Below are 18,330 nucleotides of genomic sequence, written 5' to 3'. Positions count from 1 at the left end.
AATAAAAAACTCAAAATGTATGATGCCAATCATGATAGAAACGACAATACATGAGAAACTGGAAACAAGGGATTGGGAGACTGATAAGCAACATCAGTGACTGAAACATGAGTTATCGTACCTTGTGCTGGGAGATCTGCTCTTCCAGCTTGGAGGTCTGTGTGCCAATAGGTTCAGCTTTGGCCAAGTGTTTCTCTGTGGCAGAGAGCCACTCAGACAGCGGCTCCAGTGTCTCATGGAACTGCTGAGCCACAACCAGAATGCTCTTCAGCTGTTTGTGCCTACATTACCCAGCATGCCAAGAGAGAACAGAAGAAGAGGGACAGGTAGAGTGATGAGAAAGGTTCACTCCCTCAACTAAAGTCTGGCCTGGATGCCAAGATACTGGATGCCAAGATACTGGTCTCCTCAAAGACCTCTGGCGCTCAGTCTATCTCCAGATAATGCAATTGAAGAATTATACCTAACAACTGTCATTTAGGGATGGTGGGGGAGGGTCGATTAATTCTGTCTTCAGGGCACTTATCCAGAATGCAACACCTTTGTCTGTATTGTCCTTAATCTGCAGTGCATATAAGACTGAGGCAAGGGATGGCATTTTCATAGCGAAAATCAAATCAGCAGAGTTTCCACATTGAATCTCAACTTCATTAACCATTTAAATGACAAACACGTTACTTAAATTAATCTCTCAGGGAAGTTTTACAAAATAGTGTTAGAAAATATGGGTATAAGATTTCAGGTGGTTGTGCAGACAGACCTGTTCTCAGCCTTCTTCAGCAGAGCGTCCCACCTCTGCCCCAGGCACTCAATCTCCTTCCCCACCTTCTCCTTGTCCACGGACTCTGCTCCCAGCTCCGCAACCTTCCCTCCCTCCTTCTTAATCAGCTCCACCGTGGGCCTGCGGTCATCCAGCAGCCTCTGGAGGAGCTGTCCAGGACAAACAAAGTCGAAGAAGTTACAAGGCCCTTTCAACATGCTTCGAGGACAATTACCGCTTTCAGGGGAACCCGTAAATCTAATGGCCTTGCATACATTCAACAGAAGCTTAAGGATAACCCTTAATAATGCCCACAATGGATGCCAATAAAAAAGATGAACGGCTAAATCATTAAAGCCTACATGGATTCTCTGAATGGGTTTGAATGTATAAATTAGCAGCTACTGCTGTTTGTTCATCAGTCCTCTAGTGGCTTACTATCTGCTCCTGGATCTGTGCCTTGACAACTTTGAACTCGGCAGACGGATGTTTCTGATTGGACACCAGGTCCTCCGTGTCCGTCAGCCAGCTGAGTAGGGACTCCAGAGCATCCTGGAATCTCCCACAATGCAACAGGGCCTCGTGCAGCTGCGCTGACCGCTCAGCAATCTATGGAAGACCATATAAATATAGGCATCACATATATTATGATATAGGAGGTCATTATTATGGTCAAGTAAAAGTAATGTTCAGTAACTAATAACACATTTGTAATACAGTTACAAATCAAGCTAATTCAAGCTATCAATCATATTGCATAACATTAAGCAAGAATGCAAGGGAGTATTATTCATTAACTAAAGTTTGACCTCTTTCACCTATGTAAAAAGCAATAAAGACCAGAGTGTGAAGTAGATTAATAAGCCAAAGACAAGCTAACCTTATTGTTGAGAGTGTTCCATCGTGTGTTGACATCCTCCAGGTCAAGTTCAAGGCCCTTGGTGCTGGTACCTTTGTCAGCGTTCTGGATCAAGCCTTGGCCCAGCCAGTTAATGTCTTGCAACTGGCTCTGCAGTGGATCAACCTCTTTCTGGAATACCTGTGGCCAGAGATAATACAGTTGAAATAATGAAATAATATGAAAATAAATGTTGTATTACCAGACACAGAACAACTTAGAGCGGATGAGAGATAATGTTTAATCTCAATGAGACAGATGATGTCAGAGGTTCATAAGGGAAAGACTTCAATAAAGACAAAACAAGATGTGTTTCATGTTGCTTTAAAACAATATTCCTACCCTACGTTTTAAGAGCGCTCTCAGGAATGCATTAGTTGCTTTCAGGGTTATCTGGTCGTTATCCAAATTGGACTGATTTAAGTCCTTGATTCATGCCATACATTTGCATTTTAAAATTTCCACCCTAGAAAGATAAGACATTCCATTAGTTTACAAAATCCAGCAATGGACAGGATATTTTACATTTTTCAGATATCTCTATTTGCCTATACCACTTCTCTCTGAGACAACCTCGAAGAGTGGAAAGTTTATTGAAATGCATTGGTTATTTGTGAGCCAACAAAGACAAGTCATATTGGATTATCAGCTAGGGACTTTGATTGTCCACAATCAACAATAATGTTGAGAAAATGCAGCTGAGTATTTAATATTGTTTTGACAGTCCCTGAAGACTGATTGTATACACAGGCTGATGACTTAGGCCACATGCTGGCATAACAACAACCTATTTCTGACTGGTCAGCACTGCAGCTTCTAGAACGGAATGCAGGGAAATCAGTTGGTGCACAGCTGTGTAGGAACACACCAGACAGACACACAGGGCAGGCTGACTGACTGACTAAACTCAATTCAGACCTCATGTAATCTGATAAACAAGGAACGCCCAGAGCCAGCCCAGAGCCAGCCCAGAGCCAGCCCAGAGCGAGCTCAGAGCCAGCCCAGAGCCAACCCAGTCTGCGTCCCAGCAAACACTAATAAAAAGTGCCATATCTATCAAACAAAATGTGTATTTATTTGGCCCAGTTGAAGATAGAAACAGGAGGAGACTATTTTTGGGTACCTGGGGGGAGGCGAAACCCATGAGGTCCATTTCAGGAAATGCGGCTATAGCAGTTAACAGGCTGTCGATCTCGTCGTCCCTTATTTCTTGGTACGCCCGTGGCTCACTGCCATTGGCCAAGCTGGCCTCCCTTTCCACTGACAACAGGAAGTCCTCCAGGTCCTCCATGCTGTATTTCCGTGGTTCTATAGCTCCGTGGTGTTGCAAGTCAAACGGTTTAACACCCATATTCTGCCTACACTCTGACCGCGGCCCAGAACTCACATAGGGCTCTGGCTGTGTGACGACCACGCTGACTAACTCACAGTCTGACTGATAGGACATGTCCTCTTGCAGCTCGGCGGTGGGGAGCTCATCGTAGCTTGCTAGCGTCCTATAGACTCCATTTTGGACCTTACTGGCTGACCTCGAGGACCGTCTCCTGCCAGTCGAGTCCCTACTGTTTGATCTTGAGGAGCGCCTGTCTGTGGAGTCCCTGTATTCTCCATTAGTGATGGTCAAATCTGTTTCACTCAGGTCTGTCACACAGGTGTCATTCCCCTCCTGGAACTCCCGTACAGGGTAGTTTCTCTGTCCTGGGTGGTACAGTGTCCTGGGTATGTTGTCCCTGACAGGGGAGAAGGGGAACTCCTCCTGCCCTGAGCTGAGGGAGCGGCCTGGCTTCAGCTCCCCAGACAAGTGCATGGCTTCAGAGGAGGAGAGGCTCCTGGTGCCTGGTTTCCTGGAGGCCCGGTTAGAGTGGTGCTCCCTCTCTGCGGTGGGGCTGCACAGGCCCGAGTCCTCCTCTGACGTCAGGGAGTTGGTGACACTCCGTCCCCTCCTGCCACGGGCCAGACCATGGCTCAACCTATCCACTCCGTCTGAACACAGGGTGCCACCGCGACTGGCATACTCCCCTTCGTTAGTGGGGGCGAATGTCTTCCAGGAGCACCGGCGGTGCGGATGCTCCTTCTTCTTCTCCCCTCCCTGCCCCAGATGAGGCTTAGAGAGTACCGTCCCCGCTCCCCTGATGATGTCACCGTTGAGTTTCAGCCCATCAAAGACGGCACACTCCATCCTGGATACCTCACGGCTGCGGAGCTCAAACGCGCTGGAGGAGGTGAGGACTCCATTGCCACACAGGCTGCTCATGTCCAGGATGCGCTGTGTGTAGGGTGGGGTACCAGTGAAGTGCCTGGAAGCCAGGCTGCCCTTGGAGCCACAGTCAATCTGCTCGTTGAGGCGGACAGTGTCGTAGATGGATCTCTGGGGAACGTAGCAGTCATCAATGTTTAGGTCCTCCTCCTCCCCTTTGCCCACACAGGAGGGGTTCTGGCGGAGGCAGTCTGGTCTGCTAAGAGGTTTCCCCATCTTAAATCCAACTGCACTGACTCAGAGATAATAAAATAATACTCAAAATGTACTAATGTGGTCTGAGGTATGTGGTTTCATTGCAATTATTTGCTACAAAAGCAACAAGCCCCCCAAAAATAATGAAAGTACATATTCTATACACACAGACCTAACACAGACCTCCCAATCGTGATAATTCAAACAGCTAAAATAATGGACCTCAATAACACTACAGACACATATCACCCTCAGTCAGAATGGACCTCAATAACACTACAGACACATATCACCCTCAGTCAGAATGGACCTCAATAACACTACAGACACATATCACCCTCAGTCAGAATGGACCTCAATAACACTACAGACACATATCACCCTCAGTCAGAATGGACCTCAATAACACTACAGACACATATCACCCTCAGTCAGAATGGACCTCAATAACACTACAGACACATATCACCCTCAGTCAGAATGGACCTCAATAACACTACAGACGCATATCACCCTCAGTCAGAATGGACCTCAATAACACTACAGACACATATCACCCTCAGTCAGAATGGACCTCAATAACACTACAGGCACATATCACCCTCAGTCAGAATATACACAGGCTGTGCAATCGGTATCTGGAACAACACAGAACCAGTCTGTCCATTGAGTCACCTGTCCTCAAAGAATTCCCTACTTGGTGCTGTTCTCCCCATTGTCAAAACATCATTATAATTGTTCTTTGCCCGTCCGTCCTTTGCTCCACTATAAACATCCCTTAAAAGTGTTCCTTTTCTCCCTCAAATATCTCTGGTATCCATGTAGGCTGAGGGAGAGCTTCAGTGCAAAGTGGCATATCCTGATATAAATCCACAGGGCTCTATTAAAACAAAGGGCGATCTGAGAGGAGAGCCGGTGCCCTGCATCTCTGGTGGTTCACCCTACAATGACAGACAGACACCCTCCTGGTAGAGGCTGCAGGCCCCGCCCCCGCTCCCTCATTATTCAGGCAACATCTGCCACTGAGGGCTGCTCCGGCACATGTTGATTGGTCGGACACTTGACCCTTTTTTTCCTTTGAATTCTCCCCTTCTAGCTCCACGGTCCATATGACTTAACTTCTTAGTCATCTTCTGCGTCCTGGCACCATCTCTCTCTCTCTCTCTATCTCCTAAGGAAGAAAAAAATAAAACACCAGACCAGCAGGCAGCTGCAGCTCCCACTTTGGTGACATCACTGGTGACATCACCGCAGGGCTGAAATAGATCTCAATGTTTTTCTTTTTTTCTCTGTTCTCTCTCTGTTGTTTTCCTGTGGATGGTTGCTGTGGACCCTGCAGATATTCTTAATTACTCTGGAATGCTGAGGGAAGCACAGGTCCCAGGTAATTTAACACCGACAGCTCTGCCAAGTCCATGTCCACGTGTGACTTTTTTATGGTGAGTGACCCGGGTCGGGTGAGAGAAGAAAGGAGGAATGAGAGAGAGAGATAATGACAGGAATTCATTTTGTGTTTATTGAACTGTGTGCAGCACAGAAGGCTGATAACAGACAGAGAGGCGTTGAACCTTCCTAACTCCTTCCACCATCAGCCCTCTCCGTGGTTGAGAGGAGAAAAAGCGGGGGAACGGAAGGCTGCTAGAGATTAATAAGTGGTTAAAGAGATCTGTGGGGTTTAGAGAAAGGATATCCAGCAGCTGAATCCCACATACTTTTGACATAATCAAGACATTGAATTAAGAGTGTTCCTCTCTTTGCCCTTCCTCTTTCCAGGGACCAAGGCTGTTTCAGTTCTCCATGCCCACACAAACTGGTTTGTCATATCCAATGGGATTTTAGTAAACTGGGATATTGATCTAAGAATGAGATTTATGACAAATGTGTCATAATAAGATTTTTAAAAAAATGTATACTATGACAGCGACTTCTCTCTACAAAAAAATGCCCATTCCAACCGACATAGCATAGACATCAACCAATCCAAATGACTTGCATATATCCCTCAAAACATATAGAGAGCACTTACACAGAACTCTTACTATATTCACAAAGACCGGCTATTCAGACCAAAGGTTACAGAAGGGCCACATTTCTTTGAGACATTATATGCTGACAAATCTCTTTCAACAGAGCTGCTCATCAGTCACAACAATGGGTGTGAATGAAACGAAAACCATTATCAAGGACTAGACAAAGAATTCAATGAGACAAATTCAAAAGCTTATTTTGCTTGTGTATAAGAGGAACTAAAAAACACAGGAATAAATTAATCTCTTCAATGTCTTAGGTGAATCACAATCGCAACACACAACGGAAAAATGCAATGTGTCACCCTAAAAAGTACTCTGCCCTCCCAGAAAAACAATGTGTAGCTAACCAACTCAGATCCTTCTGGGACATTTCACGGTCCACCTTGGGGAGAGTGTATCATGGCTGGGGTAAGTGAGTAAGCTAGGCTACAGGATGAGGTCTCCCCAACGGCCCTTTTCCCCTGATCACCTTCAGCGAGAGGAATAGCTATGATTCAGGAGGTTGACATTCCTTTTAGGTTCACAGGAGACACTGATGTTATGTCTGAGTAGAAGCAGTAAAAAGAGGCCCTCACACGTCTCCCACGTCCCCAACCCCCAGCAGGTTTTGTCAGCTGAGCTGAGCTCACACTAACTATCATGAAGTCCTACATACACCAGATCCTCCCCAGGAAACCTTCCAGATCTCCTGAACAACAACCATAAGAGTGAAACCATGGACTCGGGAGCCCTGACCTAAAATCAGTTCACTGACAGTATTGCTACCTTTTTATGTTTATTTCATTCACAACAGCTGCCAATGAAACCCCACAATACACCAAGTACCAGATCTACAAATACACAGAGCAGGATTATTATAGACTACATGAAACCCCTATTCACATGGCAGACATCAAATTCTGTTCTGGTCTCGGTCTAGTCTGTGTCCACAGGTTTCCAAGCGTCAAACCGGTTTTAAGACACCAATTAAGAAATACCTTGTGCTTGTAATGGAATTAAGTAGGGATCATTTGTGATGCTTTATTCTCAGGGAACTTTTTTCTCAGAGAGACTAGCTAGTGGCATGAATGAGTACAACGTTGATTTTCCGCTAGCAGCTGACGTGTCTGTGTGCAGGCCTACCCAACGAGACAGAGAGAGAGGACACTGAAAGGGTGAGAGGGTGAGAACAACCAGGATGGAACACGTTGCTCAGCAACAGCTGGTAGTATTTCATATTATGGAATGGTTCATGGTTACCCGTCAAACCCTCTTAACTAGCACAAATGTACATTATTTAAATTCCAGCTATCATTCAGACCATTCATTACAGGTCTACTGGACCTATAATTTGATATGACATTTGAAGGTATTTATCTAAAGGCTGATGTTTGTGAATGTACAACATTAAATGAATTCCTGAGGCCCATAGATAGATGTGTGTAATGCTATACTATGAAACATGTAATACAATGTTTTGCTATGACACGTTCAGCCCATAAACAACCATTCAAATTGTCCCAATCTGAATATAGGTTAATCCCCCTCCAACTCTCACGGCATTCACAGGCTTTTAGAGCGCTTTCTATCCAGCCAGAAGTCTTGGTAATGGGTGTCCCTGTTTTACTCATCACTGATATTTCAACAAAATATAATATTATGACACAATGATGCTTTTGTTGGTGTTCTATTTACATTCCCTCACATCTTTCCTATTAAAATAAAGTGTTTTATAAAATAATTGTTGTTTCATTTCATACAGAGCCTACTGTACATTCTTGTTTTTATACAACCAAGCTACTTGGTGTAAATCGAAGAGAAACTTGACTGAGATGAGAAAAACTGTAAATACAAAAACAACAGTGTTGAATGAGTACAATCTCCTTGTAGTGGTTCATGTGTTCGTTGGAGAAGGAGTCTGTGGAGGTCTGTATGTGTAACGGGAATGAAGTTTGCACTGCAGGAATATCGTTTCTGGCTACTGTTCTGGCTCCCTTTCCATCTCCGTAGAACCCAGACATTCCTAACACAACCCTATTGGATATTGTTGATGTTAACAGCAGTGGTATGATATACGGTAATCTAATCAAATCAAATCACATTTTATTGGTCACATACACATGGTTAGCAGATGTTAATGCGAGTGTAGCGAAATGCCACCTCAAGATGTTCCACAGCCAGAAAAGTAATGCCCTGTGTAGTGTTAAATTCAACAAGGGGAAAGTTCAGGGAAGTAGATACAGAAAAGTAATGCCCTGTGTAGTGTTAAATTCAACAAGGAGAAAGTTCAGGGAAGTAGATACAGGAAAGTAATGCCCTGTGTAGTGTTAAATTCAACAAGGAGAAAGTTCAGGGAAGTAGATACAGAAAAGTAATGCCCTGTGTAGTGTTAAATTCAACAAGGGGAAAGTTCAGGGAAGTAGATACAGAAAAGTAATGCCCTGTGTAGTGTTAAATTCAACAAGGAGAAAGTTCAGGGAAGTAGATACAGAAAAGTAATGCCCTGTGTAGTGTTAAATTCAACAAGGGGAAAGTTCAGGGAAGTAGATACAGAAAAGTAATGCCCTGTGTAGTGTTAAATTCAACAAGGAGAAAGTTCAGGGAAGTAGATACAGAAAAGTAATGCCCTGTGTAGTGTTAAATTCAACAAGGAGAAAGTTCAGGGAAGTAGATACAGAAAAGTAATGCCCTGTGTAGTGTTAAATTCAACAAGGGGAAAGTTCAGGGAAGTAGATACAGAAAAGTAATGCCCTGTGTAGTGTTAAATTCAACAAGGAGAAAGTTCAGGGAAGTAGATACAGAAAAGTAATGCCCTGTGTAGTGTTAAATTCAACAAGGAGAAAGTTCAGGGAAGTAGATACAGAAAAGTAATGCCCTGTGTAGTGTTAAATTCAACAAGGAGAAAGTTCAGGGAAGTAGATACAGAAAAGTAATGCCCTGTGTAGTGTTAAATTCAACAAGGAGAAAGTTCAGGGAAGTAGATACAGAAAAGTAATGCCCTGTGTAGTGTTAAATTCAACAAGGGGAAAGTTCAGGGAAGTAGATACAGAAAAGTAATGCCCTGTGTAGTGTTAAATTCAACAAGGGGAAAGTTCAGGGAAGTAGATACAGAAAAGTAATGCCCTGTGTAGTGTTAAATTCAACAAGGGGAAAGTTCAGGGAAGTAGATACAGAAAAGTAATGCCCTGTGTAGTGTTAAATTCAACAAGGGGAAAGTTCAGGGAAGTAAATACAGAAAAGTAATGCCCTGTGTAGTGTTAAATTCAACAAGGGGAAAGTTCAGGGAAGTAGATACAGAAAAGTTATACACACCATCTAAACACATCCACAGACAGACTTTAAGACTCCCTGTCTGCTTCTTTCAAACACATAGGAGGAGAAACAGATGCTCAAACACCAGTCAATTAGCAGGTAGGGCTATATAATGAGACAAAGCACTTGTTCCCTCTTTCATGCCAACGAGTGAGTGACCACTGACCAGGCCATTCTTAAAGGGGAGGAGAAGGAAAGGGAAAGGGGAGTAGGAGTCAGTTACCCCGAGCCACTGCAATATACAACATCCCACTGGTCCCCAGCTGGCCTCTGGGTCGCCCGTCACCCACCCACCTACCACAATAGCTGCTGGGCCAGTCAGAGCTCTTTTGTCTGGACCAGATGCTCAGCGACATACTGAGGGATCCACAGACGGAGGGTCACGCACAAGGCCACCAGGCCCAGCAGAGACCTAGAGAGCCCCTGCTGTTTAACTTCAAATACCACTGGTCCCGTGTGACTCAGTTGGTAGAGCATGACACTTGCAATGCCAGGGTTGTTGGTTCGATTCCCACGGGGGACCAGTATGAACAAATATGAAAATGTATGCGCTCACTATTGTAAATCGCTCTGGATAAGAGCATCTGCTTATTGACTCAAATGTAAAATGGGTTAATGCAACATCCCCAAAAGAACTTGGATTTATTTCCAGAGAGGACAACAGAGGCATAGTGGGTGTAAGGGAGGGTTCAGACACACCAATAGCGTTTGCTGGCCAAGAGTACTTAGGAAGTGTGCACCAATGTTACATGTTGAATAGAGTGAAAAATGTCATCAGTCCGATGTCTACAGTGGGTGGTCCCTAAAACACAGCGTGCTGAAACGATCGACAGGCGAATGCTAGATCCACATTTTGTGCGAGCCTTGAAATGGTCAAATGGTGTAATGGTTTTCTAATGCACTTTGTTTATTGATGTGTTGTGTCATTACGGTTTACCTGCTTTTACTTGGATTTAATGTGGTACCTATTTTCCTCCAGGTGTTACAAGAGGCTGTCATCCACGACATAATAATATGTGTTATTAATGGTTACTTTAGGGCAGTGCTGTATGTAAGAATGATATCTCTCTGGCAGGGTTATGTCATCCGGTTGAGTGGTGGGGCTGGTGAAAGTGATCCCGCTAGAGTACAATAGTATAGCATGTGCTGTAATAACATGATACTATAATGTAGCCAATGTGTGAGACATAAAATGGAAAAATTCATGGACATTCTTTTCCATCATTAAAAACCAAGAAGATTCACCATTAGTGTTGGCAACCAAGACTGATAATACAGTAAACGCCTAGGAATTACATTTACTTGGCATCTTACCTTGAAAGCTTCCAGCTGTTGGTTGATGACATCAGTCTCCATGCCAACTGACCCTTGACCTTCCTCCTTGACCTCAGCCCCGCCCAGTTTGTTGGTGAACTGCTGTAGCTTGGAGTAAAGCTCATCCAGACGGGTGAGTGTGCTCCCCACCTCTTCCCCTCTCCCTTTAGCTCTGTCCATCAGCTTGCCACACTGCTTACTCAGAGCATCCAGGTCTCTCTTCAGCCCCAGCAGGTCTGGGGAGGCCTCAGTCTCCAGCATCTTCTTACAGCTGTCCCCTCCTCGAGCCGTGTCGGCCATCAGCTCCTGCAGTTTCTCCACAAAGTCCTTGATGCCGCCCTGCTGCTCCTTAAGGGTGATCAGGTCACGACTCACAGAAGCCATGCTGTCAAGCTCGTCGTCTAGGTCTGCGAAGCGGGTGAACATCTCGCGGATGTTGGTCTGGAACTGCCCGATGCCCTGCAGCTTGCCCTCCAAGGTGGAGCAGGTCTCCCCTACATCCTTGCTGAGGGAGCCGTGCTCTTTCTCCAGGCTGTCGGCCTGCAGTAGGAGGTCGGTCACCCCGTCTGCCTCGGGGACATCAGCCACCAGGCCCTGGGCAAGGCTCTTCAGGTGCTCAACCTGGGTGTTGACTCCATCCAGGCTCTTCTGCTGGGCCTTCATGTTGGTCAGGTTCTTGTTGCTGTAGGCCTGGACCCCCAGTGATGTGTGGGCATCTAGCTGCTTCTTAGCCCCTGCCAGCTGGCCCTTGGCATCATTGTGGGTGTCGTTGAACTCTTTCAGCCTCTGTGAGATCTTCTCCAGAGACTCCCTCTTGTTCTGGACCCCCTCTGTGACCCGGTCCACGCTCTGGCCGATGGCCGCCTTCTCCTCCCTGACGGTCTCTGTGTCTGCGTTGGCCACCTCCAGGAGGCTGTCGGCTGCAGTGTTCAGCTGCTCCACAAGGCCTCTGTGTTTGTCCACGTCCTTCTGGATGGCCGTCAGCTGGGAGATGGAGCTCTCCACCTCTGCTGGGTCCACGCTGAGCCTGACGCTGCCCTCCCTAGCTTCACACTCCTGGACCCAGGACTGGAGCTTCTCAGCGTGCTCGTGATACTTCTGGGCCCTCTGCAGTGCCCCCTGGAGCTTATCCTGGCGCTCAGCCGAGCTCTTCTTCACATCGTCCCAGTTGGAACGCAGTGTAGCCAGCTGGCCCTGCATCGCCATCTTCTCTGCCCCGTCAGTGTTCTGGAGGAGGGTCTCTCCCTCCCTGATGATGGTGCTGTACGGTTCCTCGTGTTCACTGAGGGCCTTCTGCAAGGCACTCTGTTCTTCCAGGCTCTGCCGGAGGGTCTCCACCTGGGCCGAGATGGCCTGGAGTTTAGACTGCTCCTCGAGCTTCTCGTTCATCCACCCCTGGAAGTCTTTGGAGGTCTGGTGGAACTGCTGGGAGCTTGCAAAGGTGGAGTTCAGCTGCTGGATCCGCTTCCCTAAAGAAGAGCATGTACATTAATGTGATTTAGAGGCAGAGGAACAAAGCATACATTTATAATTCAGAATGGCAATGCCTCCCTCATCATGAAATTCCTTCAATGGCAGTCATATTTTCAGACATTAAACCACAGCTTTATAGCCTAAAGCTTCTCATTAAAGAGAAAAAAAATTAAGGAAAATGAAATCAAAGCCCAACCTGCTTTGTCCTCCAACTGTTTGAAAGGCTTGTTGACCCCCTCCAGCTGCCTGTCTAGGCCTGCTTTCAGGTAGTCCTCCGTGACCAGGGTAGAAAGCTCAGAGCAGAGGGTCTCAGCCTCTTTTAGCCTCTTCCTCTCCTCCCTCAGCTGGCCAGAGATGGTGTTAGCCTCCTCCAGCTGCTTCTTCACCACGTCAGGCTGACTGCTAAGGGCCTGCTGGCTGTTGAGCCGGGTCTCCAGTGAGGCGGCGCTCTGGCTCAGGCTCATCAGCAGATCCTGGAACTGGCTCGACTTCCCCACGGCCTGGTCGATGAGGCCGGCTCTCTGGCCCAGCTGCCCAGTCAGGCCCTGCCATTTCTGGGTGATGGTGGCCAGTTGATCCTTCACCACCTTCCCACCAGAGGAGGGGTCCTGCTTGCCTGATGTGCTCAGGATAGCAGCAGCAGCCTCGTGAAGCTGGTCAAACTGTGGCTTACGGCTGTCAAACTCGTTCAGGAGGATCTAGAGGGAAAAGTCAACATGACATTAATAAAGAGCAAGGCTGGTATTTAATAATGAACATAATGTGCAAAATGGTTAAACCTTTTCAATCTTAATAGATTTGGATTAATTCTGGCACACCTTAACATTTGGCCAGCAGACTAAAACATCTTTAACATTAGCTTACGTCTGAAGTAAGGGACATTGAACCGTACGTGGTGGTTATATTTTCAAAGGTAACTAATATGCCCCATAGTGAAGTACCTGGACTTGCTGCTTCTGTGTGTTGAGCATGTTGGGGTCCATGGAGAGGGGCCCCAGGACACTGAGCATCATATCCTTCTCTGAGAGCCACTGGCGTAGCTGCGTCTCAGTGGTCTGGAACACGTCCAGGTTCCTGTTGGACTCCTCCAGACACTGCTTCCTGTCCTCCACCGACCCGCTCACATCCGCCCAGGCAGCATCTGAAGAACAAACACTGGTCAGCACAAAACACCCCTGCAACTTGAACTTTGCACAGCCCCTACAGATTAGGGTTTAGCTGTAGGAGTGTGCCAAGTCTGTAGGTGAGGGGGAGGCCAGGTATACTGACAAGGGGGAGCGGATGTGTGGACTGGACTGACACTTGGTAAAGCACTCTGCATTGATGCAGTAGAAATTAACCATATGGAAACAGATAGATGGGATGGTGCATACTGCATACCAGAGGAGGCTGGTAGGAGGAGCTATAGGTGGATGGGTTCATTGTAATGGCTGGAAAGGAATACATGGAACAATATCAAACGCATCAAACACATGGAAACCACATGTTTGACTCCGTTCCATAATTCCATTCCAGCCATTACAATGAGCCCATCCTCCTATAGCTCCCCCCACCAGCCTCCTCTGCTGCATACCTATCTGTGACAGCATCTGCTTCCATTTTGCTGCTTCAGGAGAGTCTGGGTGTTTCTCAATCAGATGGAGAAGCTTCTCTCTCAGCTTCTGGAGCTGCTCGCGCTTTTGTTTCATGTCTTCCTCAAAGGCCTGAGAAAAAGAGAGATATATCGCTTGACTAAAACCATCATATATTTGACCATTGGCTCCTCAGGCACTCTGAGATGCAAAGACTAGAGACAAGAGGCGCCTGCCTGAAACATTGTCTTCCCACAGCGCATTTTGCATACCATGAATAAAATGTGGTATTTTATATGATACCACTGGATGGATGGATTAAATCCCTACTGTAATAAAACGTAATGACAACAAGTAGTACACTGTAGAAACATTCTATGCAGACCGAGGCCTTGGTTGAATCTACCTTCTGCTGCTCCAGTTGTGTTTTCATGGTGTCTTTCTCTGTGGACGCAGAGTTCCAGGATGCTGCTGTCTTCTTCATATCCTGCAGCCATGTTATCATGGTGTCTGTCTCCTTCTGGACCTCTGTCACCTCCTGCACCAGGACAGACAGCTCTGCAGCCCGGCCCTTCAGCACTTCTCCCAGACTCTTGTGGCCCTCGTTGATATACGACATGTTTTGCTGTACCACCATCAGCTCTGTGTGTGGTTAGACGTTAGAGTGTTAGACACTAGACAGGTTACCTTTCATAACAACAATAACTTGGACAAGGCACTGCTGTAAGTAGTTACAGCCCTACTGGAAATGTACACATCAAAAATGTGTTGGTGAATGTATTGTGTTATATTGTTTTGCAGTGTGATCTAAATACAGATGGTTTGAAATGACTTTTTATATTATTGGAGGTATATAGAAAACGTATTGAATTCGTGTTCTTAAAACACTGAAATGCAAAAAGAACATTAAAAATGTGACATTTCCAGTAGGGAGAACCAAGGATAAGTACAGTATCTTTCCCAGCTTTGTGCAGAATTTTTAAACGACCTTTAGATCAAACCAAGACCTCAAACAGATCATTTCAACCTAACAAGCCATTAAATGTACCTTTGTGATGATGAGTTGATATGTTGTTATGATAATGTACAGGTCTGGAACACTGTATTTATACATTCCTAACATGATATACTGATAGAGAAAAATTACCTTTATTGGTTAGGTAGGCATGGTTTCCTGGGCCATCACTGTTAGTAACAGCTGGTTGCAAAACAATAAAAACAAAAGATCTTATTTGTTAAGTACAAATGTCAAAAGAAAACAAAACTCTATTGGGGTGTTTAATACATGGAAAAGATCATTGTACTGTATGATCAGTGTGGTTACATTTAGATCAGGATCATGTTTTGTAGCGTACAGATGTAGGATCTTAATTTGAGCCACTCATCAAATCAAATGTATTTATCAAGCCCTTTTTACATCAGCAGATGTCGCAAAGTGCTTATACAGAAACCTAGCCTAAAACCTCAAAGAAGAAGCCAGTTTGCTACAGAGGAAAACAATCCTGCAGAAAATGTGAATTACTCTGTGGATTATAATTAATGGACATTTTTGTAGGGGCTGACACATGTTTTTGTAAGGCAAAATCAAGTCTGAAATTTCAAAGGGGGAATTACAAACTTCAGAAGCCCTTTTAAACCTAAAATACAGTATTGCAGGAAAGTTCTCAAGGAACAGGGTGATCAAATTAAGATCCTACATCTGTACAGTGTAGCAAAATGTGTTGCAATCAACAATGAATCTCTCCGTTTCATTGTTTTCTCATTATTGAACACTACCCAATCTTCTCCGAGGGAGTCAAACATTTTGAGCGTACCTGACTTATGCGACATCTTGGTCTTGGCTGGTGATGTGAGAACACTGATGAGGCTACATAGTGCAGATCCTTTGCTATTTATATCTTGGACAGCAGAGCCTTTGGTTGTCCATTCCTCCATTAGAGCCTGAGAAGAGATCAATCAAACCAATAACATAGTTTACACAACGCCATCCAGAATAGGGCTGCAATTTTCATACCTGCATTGAGAGAACACTGAATGATTATGTCTTGAGTGTTTATTGTTAGAGGCAGGGCCAAACAAAGGATATTTGGAGCGTTGCAACATCGAGACAAAAACGCATTTCATTTTAATCTGTGCTTTTTCTCGTGACACAAATTATTCAATATGCCAATGTGTTATTAAGCATCGAGGGATTTGTGTTTTAATCTTTCACGTTTGACCTATTTTCTTATTGTTCGTTACTCTCTTCTTGCCTTTAATTGTTTTTTCAGTGACACACACTCTACCAGTTCATATCAGATTGGACGTTTTTTCTGGCAGGGAGTCACGACTCCTATGTAAAACACTTCACATCCTTGTATTACTTTGGCATGGAAACTACTGTGAAGTTAGGGAGGACAAAACAGTAATATATCGCACCGCACTTCTCTTACTCCGTTACAAAACACATTTAGTGCCAAGCCTGTGACTTGAGAACATAAGTTATTTCAACTTTTCTATCAAGGCCATTTGAAGAACAAGTTGCACATTCACCTGGTCTATGCAGTTGTCCTTCTTTGCACTAAGAACCAGGGTAGAACCAACGATTTACATATACACTAGATGGCTGACAGGGGACGCTGCGTGTCTCCATGTTGACACTCCCCCACATTGTAGAAAATATTTAGGAAGCTATAGAAATGCATTTATTAATGTCTACATTTGTTTTTGACACGTTTATTCTATTACGGACACCTTAATGCATACTTTTAAATTATATTATGTGAGCTAAACATAAAAATAAATACAAATTATATGAAACCATTTTCCTTTAAGTAATATTTTGAGATTACTAATGTTACTGTCCCCACTACAACAAAACAATGTTTAAATACAATGAATTTTGTCCTTGAAACATTTTATTGACATTTTAGAATTCCTGCTCCTAATGGGGAGTCCCAATATGGTGGCTTCAAAGCATCTCAATGGCCAATACATGGCTTCAGCAATCCAGGGTTTGTATTCATCATTGGGTAGAACATACCATTTCCAGCCTAGCTAATACAAGACTAGACTGTCTGCTGACTTACATTGACTCTCTGCAGGTCCTTTGCTAGACTCTGTTCACTGCTGGTTGGCTGAACCACAGGGACTTTCTCTGTCGTCTCCTCCAGCCACGTCCTGAGAGCTCCGGCTGCAGCCCTGAAGTCTCCCAGCTGGTCCTGGCAGGAAGACACCTCCTCCTCTCTGTGTCAGAGAAGGGAGAAGACAAGCACAGGCACATCACATTACAGAGACATATCAAATATGCCAAAACAAGACTATCAACAGGCAAGAGAAAACAATAATGTGTATCCTTTGTCAAATGAGAAGTATTCCCACAGTAACCTACACATGAGGACCAGCAGTTAGCTCTGCAACCGTCATCTTCACTTACTTCTCTTTCACAGTGTTTTTGAAGGCATTGAAGGTGTTGGAGAGGTTGTCCATCTTGCTCTGAATCTGGGCCTTGCTTCCCTCTGGACCCATATTGGCCAGTTCCTTTGACAGCATCTGCAGCATTTCCACATCCTTGGCATGTTCAGCCAACTCAGTGTTAGTATCCTACAGAAACATTCAAATAGTTAGAAGATTATTATTGAGCAATGCGTGGTTGAACATGTGCCATTAAAGGGTCAATCTGCAGTTGTTACATCCATTTTTGGACTTAATGATATGTACCAAGTGATTCTTGAAGAATATAACTTAGAAATGCCTCATGAGCTTAATTCAACTGCCGTACCCCATCAGAACCCAAAATATCAGCTTGTTATACTGTAAACAAAGTAAATGTAAACAAACACTACATAGCCTCCAAACATGGTTAAAACTATCATTGTGATATCATGGATGGGTATTTTTTGCATCCATAGCTCTGTCTATGGGCTCCCGAGTGGTGCAGCGGTCTAAGGCACTGCATCTGAGTGCTAGAGGCATCACTACTTTTATTTAGCCTTTATTTAACTTGCCTAGTAAAATAAAGGTTAAATCAAATAAAATAGAGTGGTTGCATTTCTCCTGCCCCATCCCTCAGTTTTTTACCGAAACTGGGTCTTGGAGTCCACTTTGTTATTTTTTTCAACTGCTGATTGCCGCTTTAAATGAACATATATCCTTTTAGAAAATATGTTATTCTGAAAACATGTTCAAAGGATGAAACATATTTGATGACTAGCTACCTGCATGAGTTGCGAGAGCTCGTTGACGTTTTTCCCTGGTCCGTCTGTTTCAGAGAGGGCCTGAGAGCGCTTGAGCACAAACTGCTGCACCTTCTCCGTTGTCTTCTCAAACTCCTCCACCTTGTCCTTCAGCTGCTCCAGCTGGCACTGCTTGTATTTGTGTTTGTCACAGGCGTCAGAGAAGCGTTGAGACAGGGTGTCCATTTTGGACTGCAGCAGAGCCGCTGCAGCGGGGTCAGCTGTCTCCACAAACTTGTTAACCTTGGCCTTCATGGCAGAGATGCTGCTCTGGCGACTGGAAATATCCTGCTCCAGAGCCTGGAAGAGAAACACAACGGATGAATT

General features: G+C 44.9%; 1 protein-coding gene across 25 annotated transcripts in view; it reads right to left on the bottom strand.

Moving 5' to 3' along the window:
• Nucleotides 1–18,330, bottom strand: part of dst (dystonin) — a 188,399-nt gene that overhangs the window by 34,268 nt on the left and 135,801 nt on the right. For all 25 annotated transcript variants that reach the window (XM_082970559.1, XM_082970556.1, XM_082970565.1 and 22 more), the window contains 14 exons: nt 17,986–18,303; nt 17,205–17,371; nt 16,858–17,014; nt 15,604–15,730; nt 14,937–14,987; nt 14,196–14,431; nt 13,792–13,921; nt 13,160–13,359; nt 12,415–12,916; nt 10,746–12,214; nt 1,641–1,799; nt 1,199–1,369; nt 761–930; nt 122–281 (listed from right to left, as the gene is read on the bottom strand). In XM_082970559.1, the coding sequence (XP_082826685.1) occupies nt 122–281; nt 761–930; nt 1,199–1,369; nt 1,641–1,799; nt 10,746–12,214; nt 12,415–12,916; nt 13,160–13,359; nt 13,792–13,921; nt 14,196–14,431; nt 14,937–14,987; nt 15,604–15,730; nt 16,858–17,014; nt 17,205–17,371; nt 17,986–18,303 (4,017 nt within the window). The remainder of the gene's footprint in view (nt 1–121; nt 282–760; nt 931–1,198; nt 1,370–1,640; nt 1,800–10,745; nt 12,215–12,414; nt 12,917–13,159; nt 13,360–13,791; nt 13,922–14,195; nt 14,432–14,936; nt 14,988–15,603; nt 15,731–16,857; nt 17,015–17,204; nt 17,372–17,985; nt 18,304–18,330) is intronic.

The sequence above is a fragment of the Salmo salar genome, chromosome 28 (genome assembly GCF_965601325.2).
Source record: "Salmo salar chromosome 28, fSalSal1, whole genome shotgun sequence".
Lineage (NCBI taxonomy): Eukaryota > Metazoa > Chordata > Actinopteri > Salmoniformes > Salmonidae > Salmo > Salmo salar.
The sequence above is the reverse complement of the archived record's forward strand: the minus strand, read 5'-3'. Positions and strand labels throughout refer to the sequence as shown.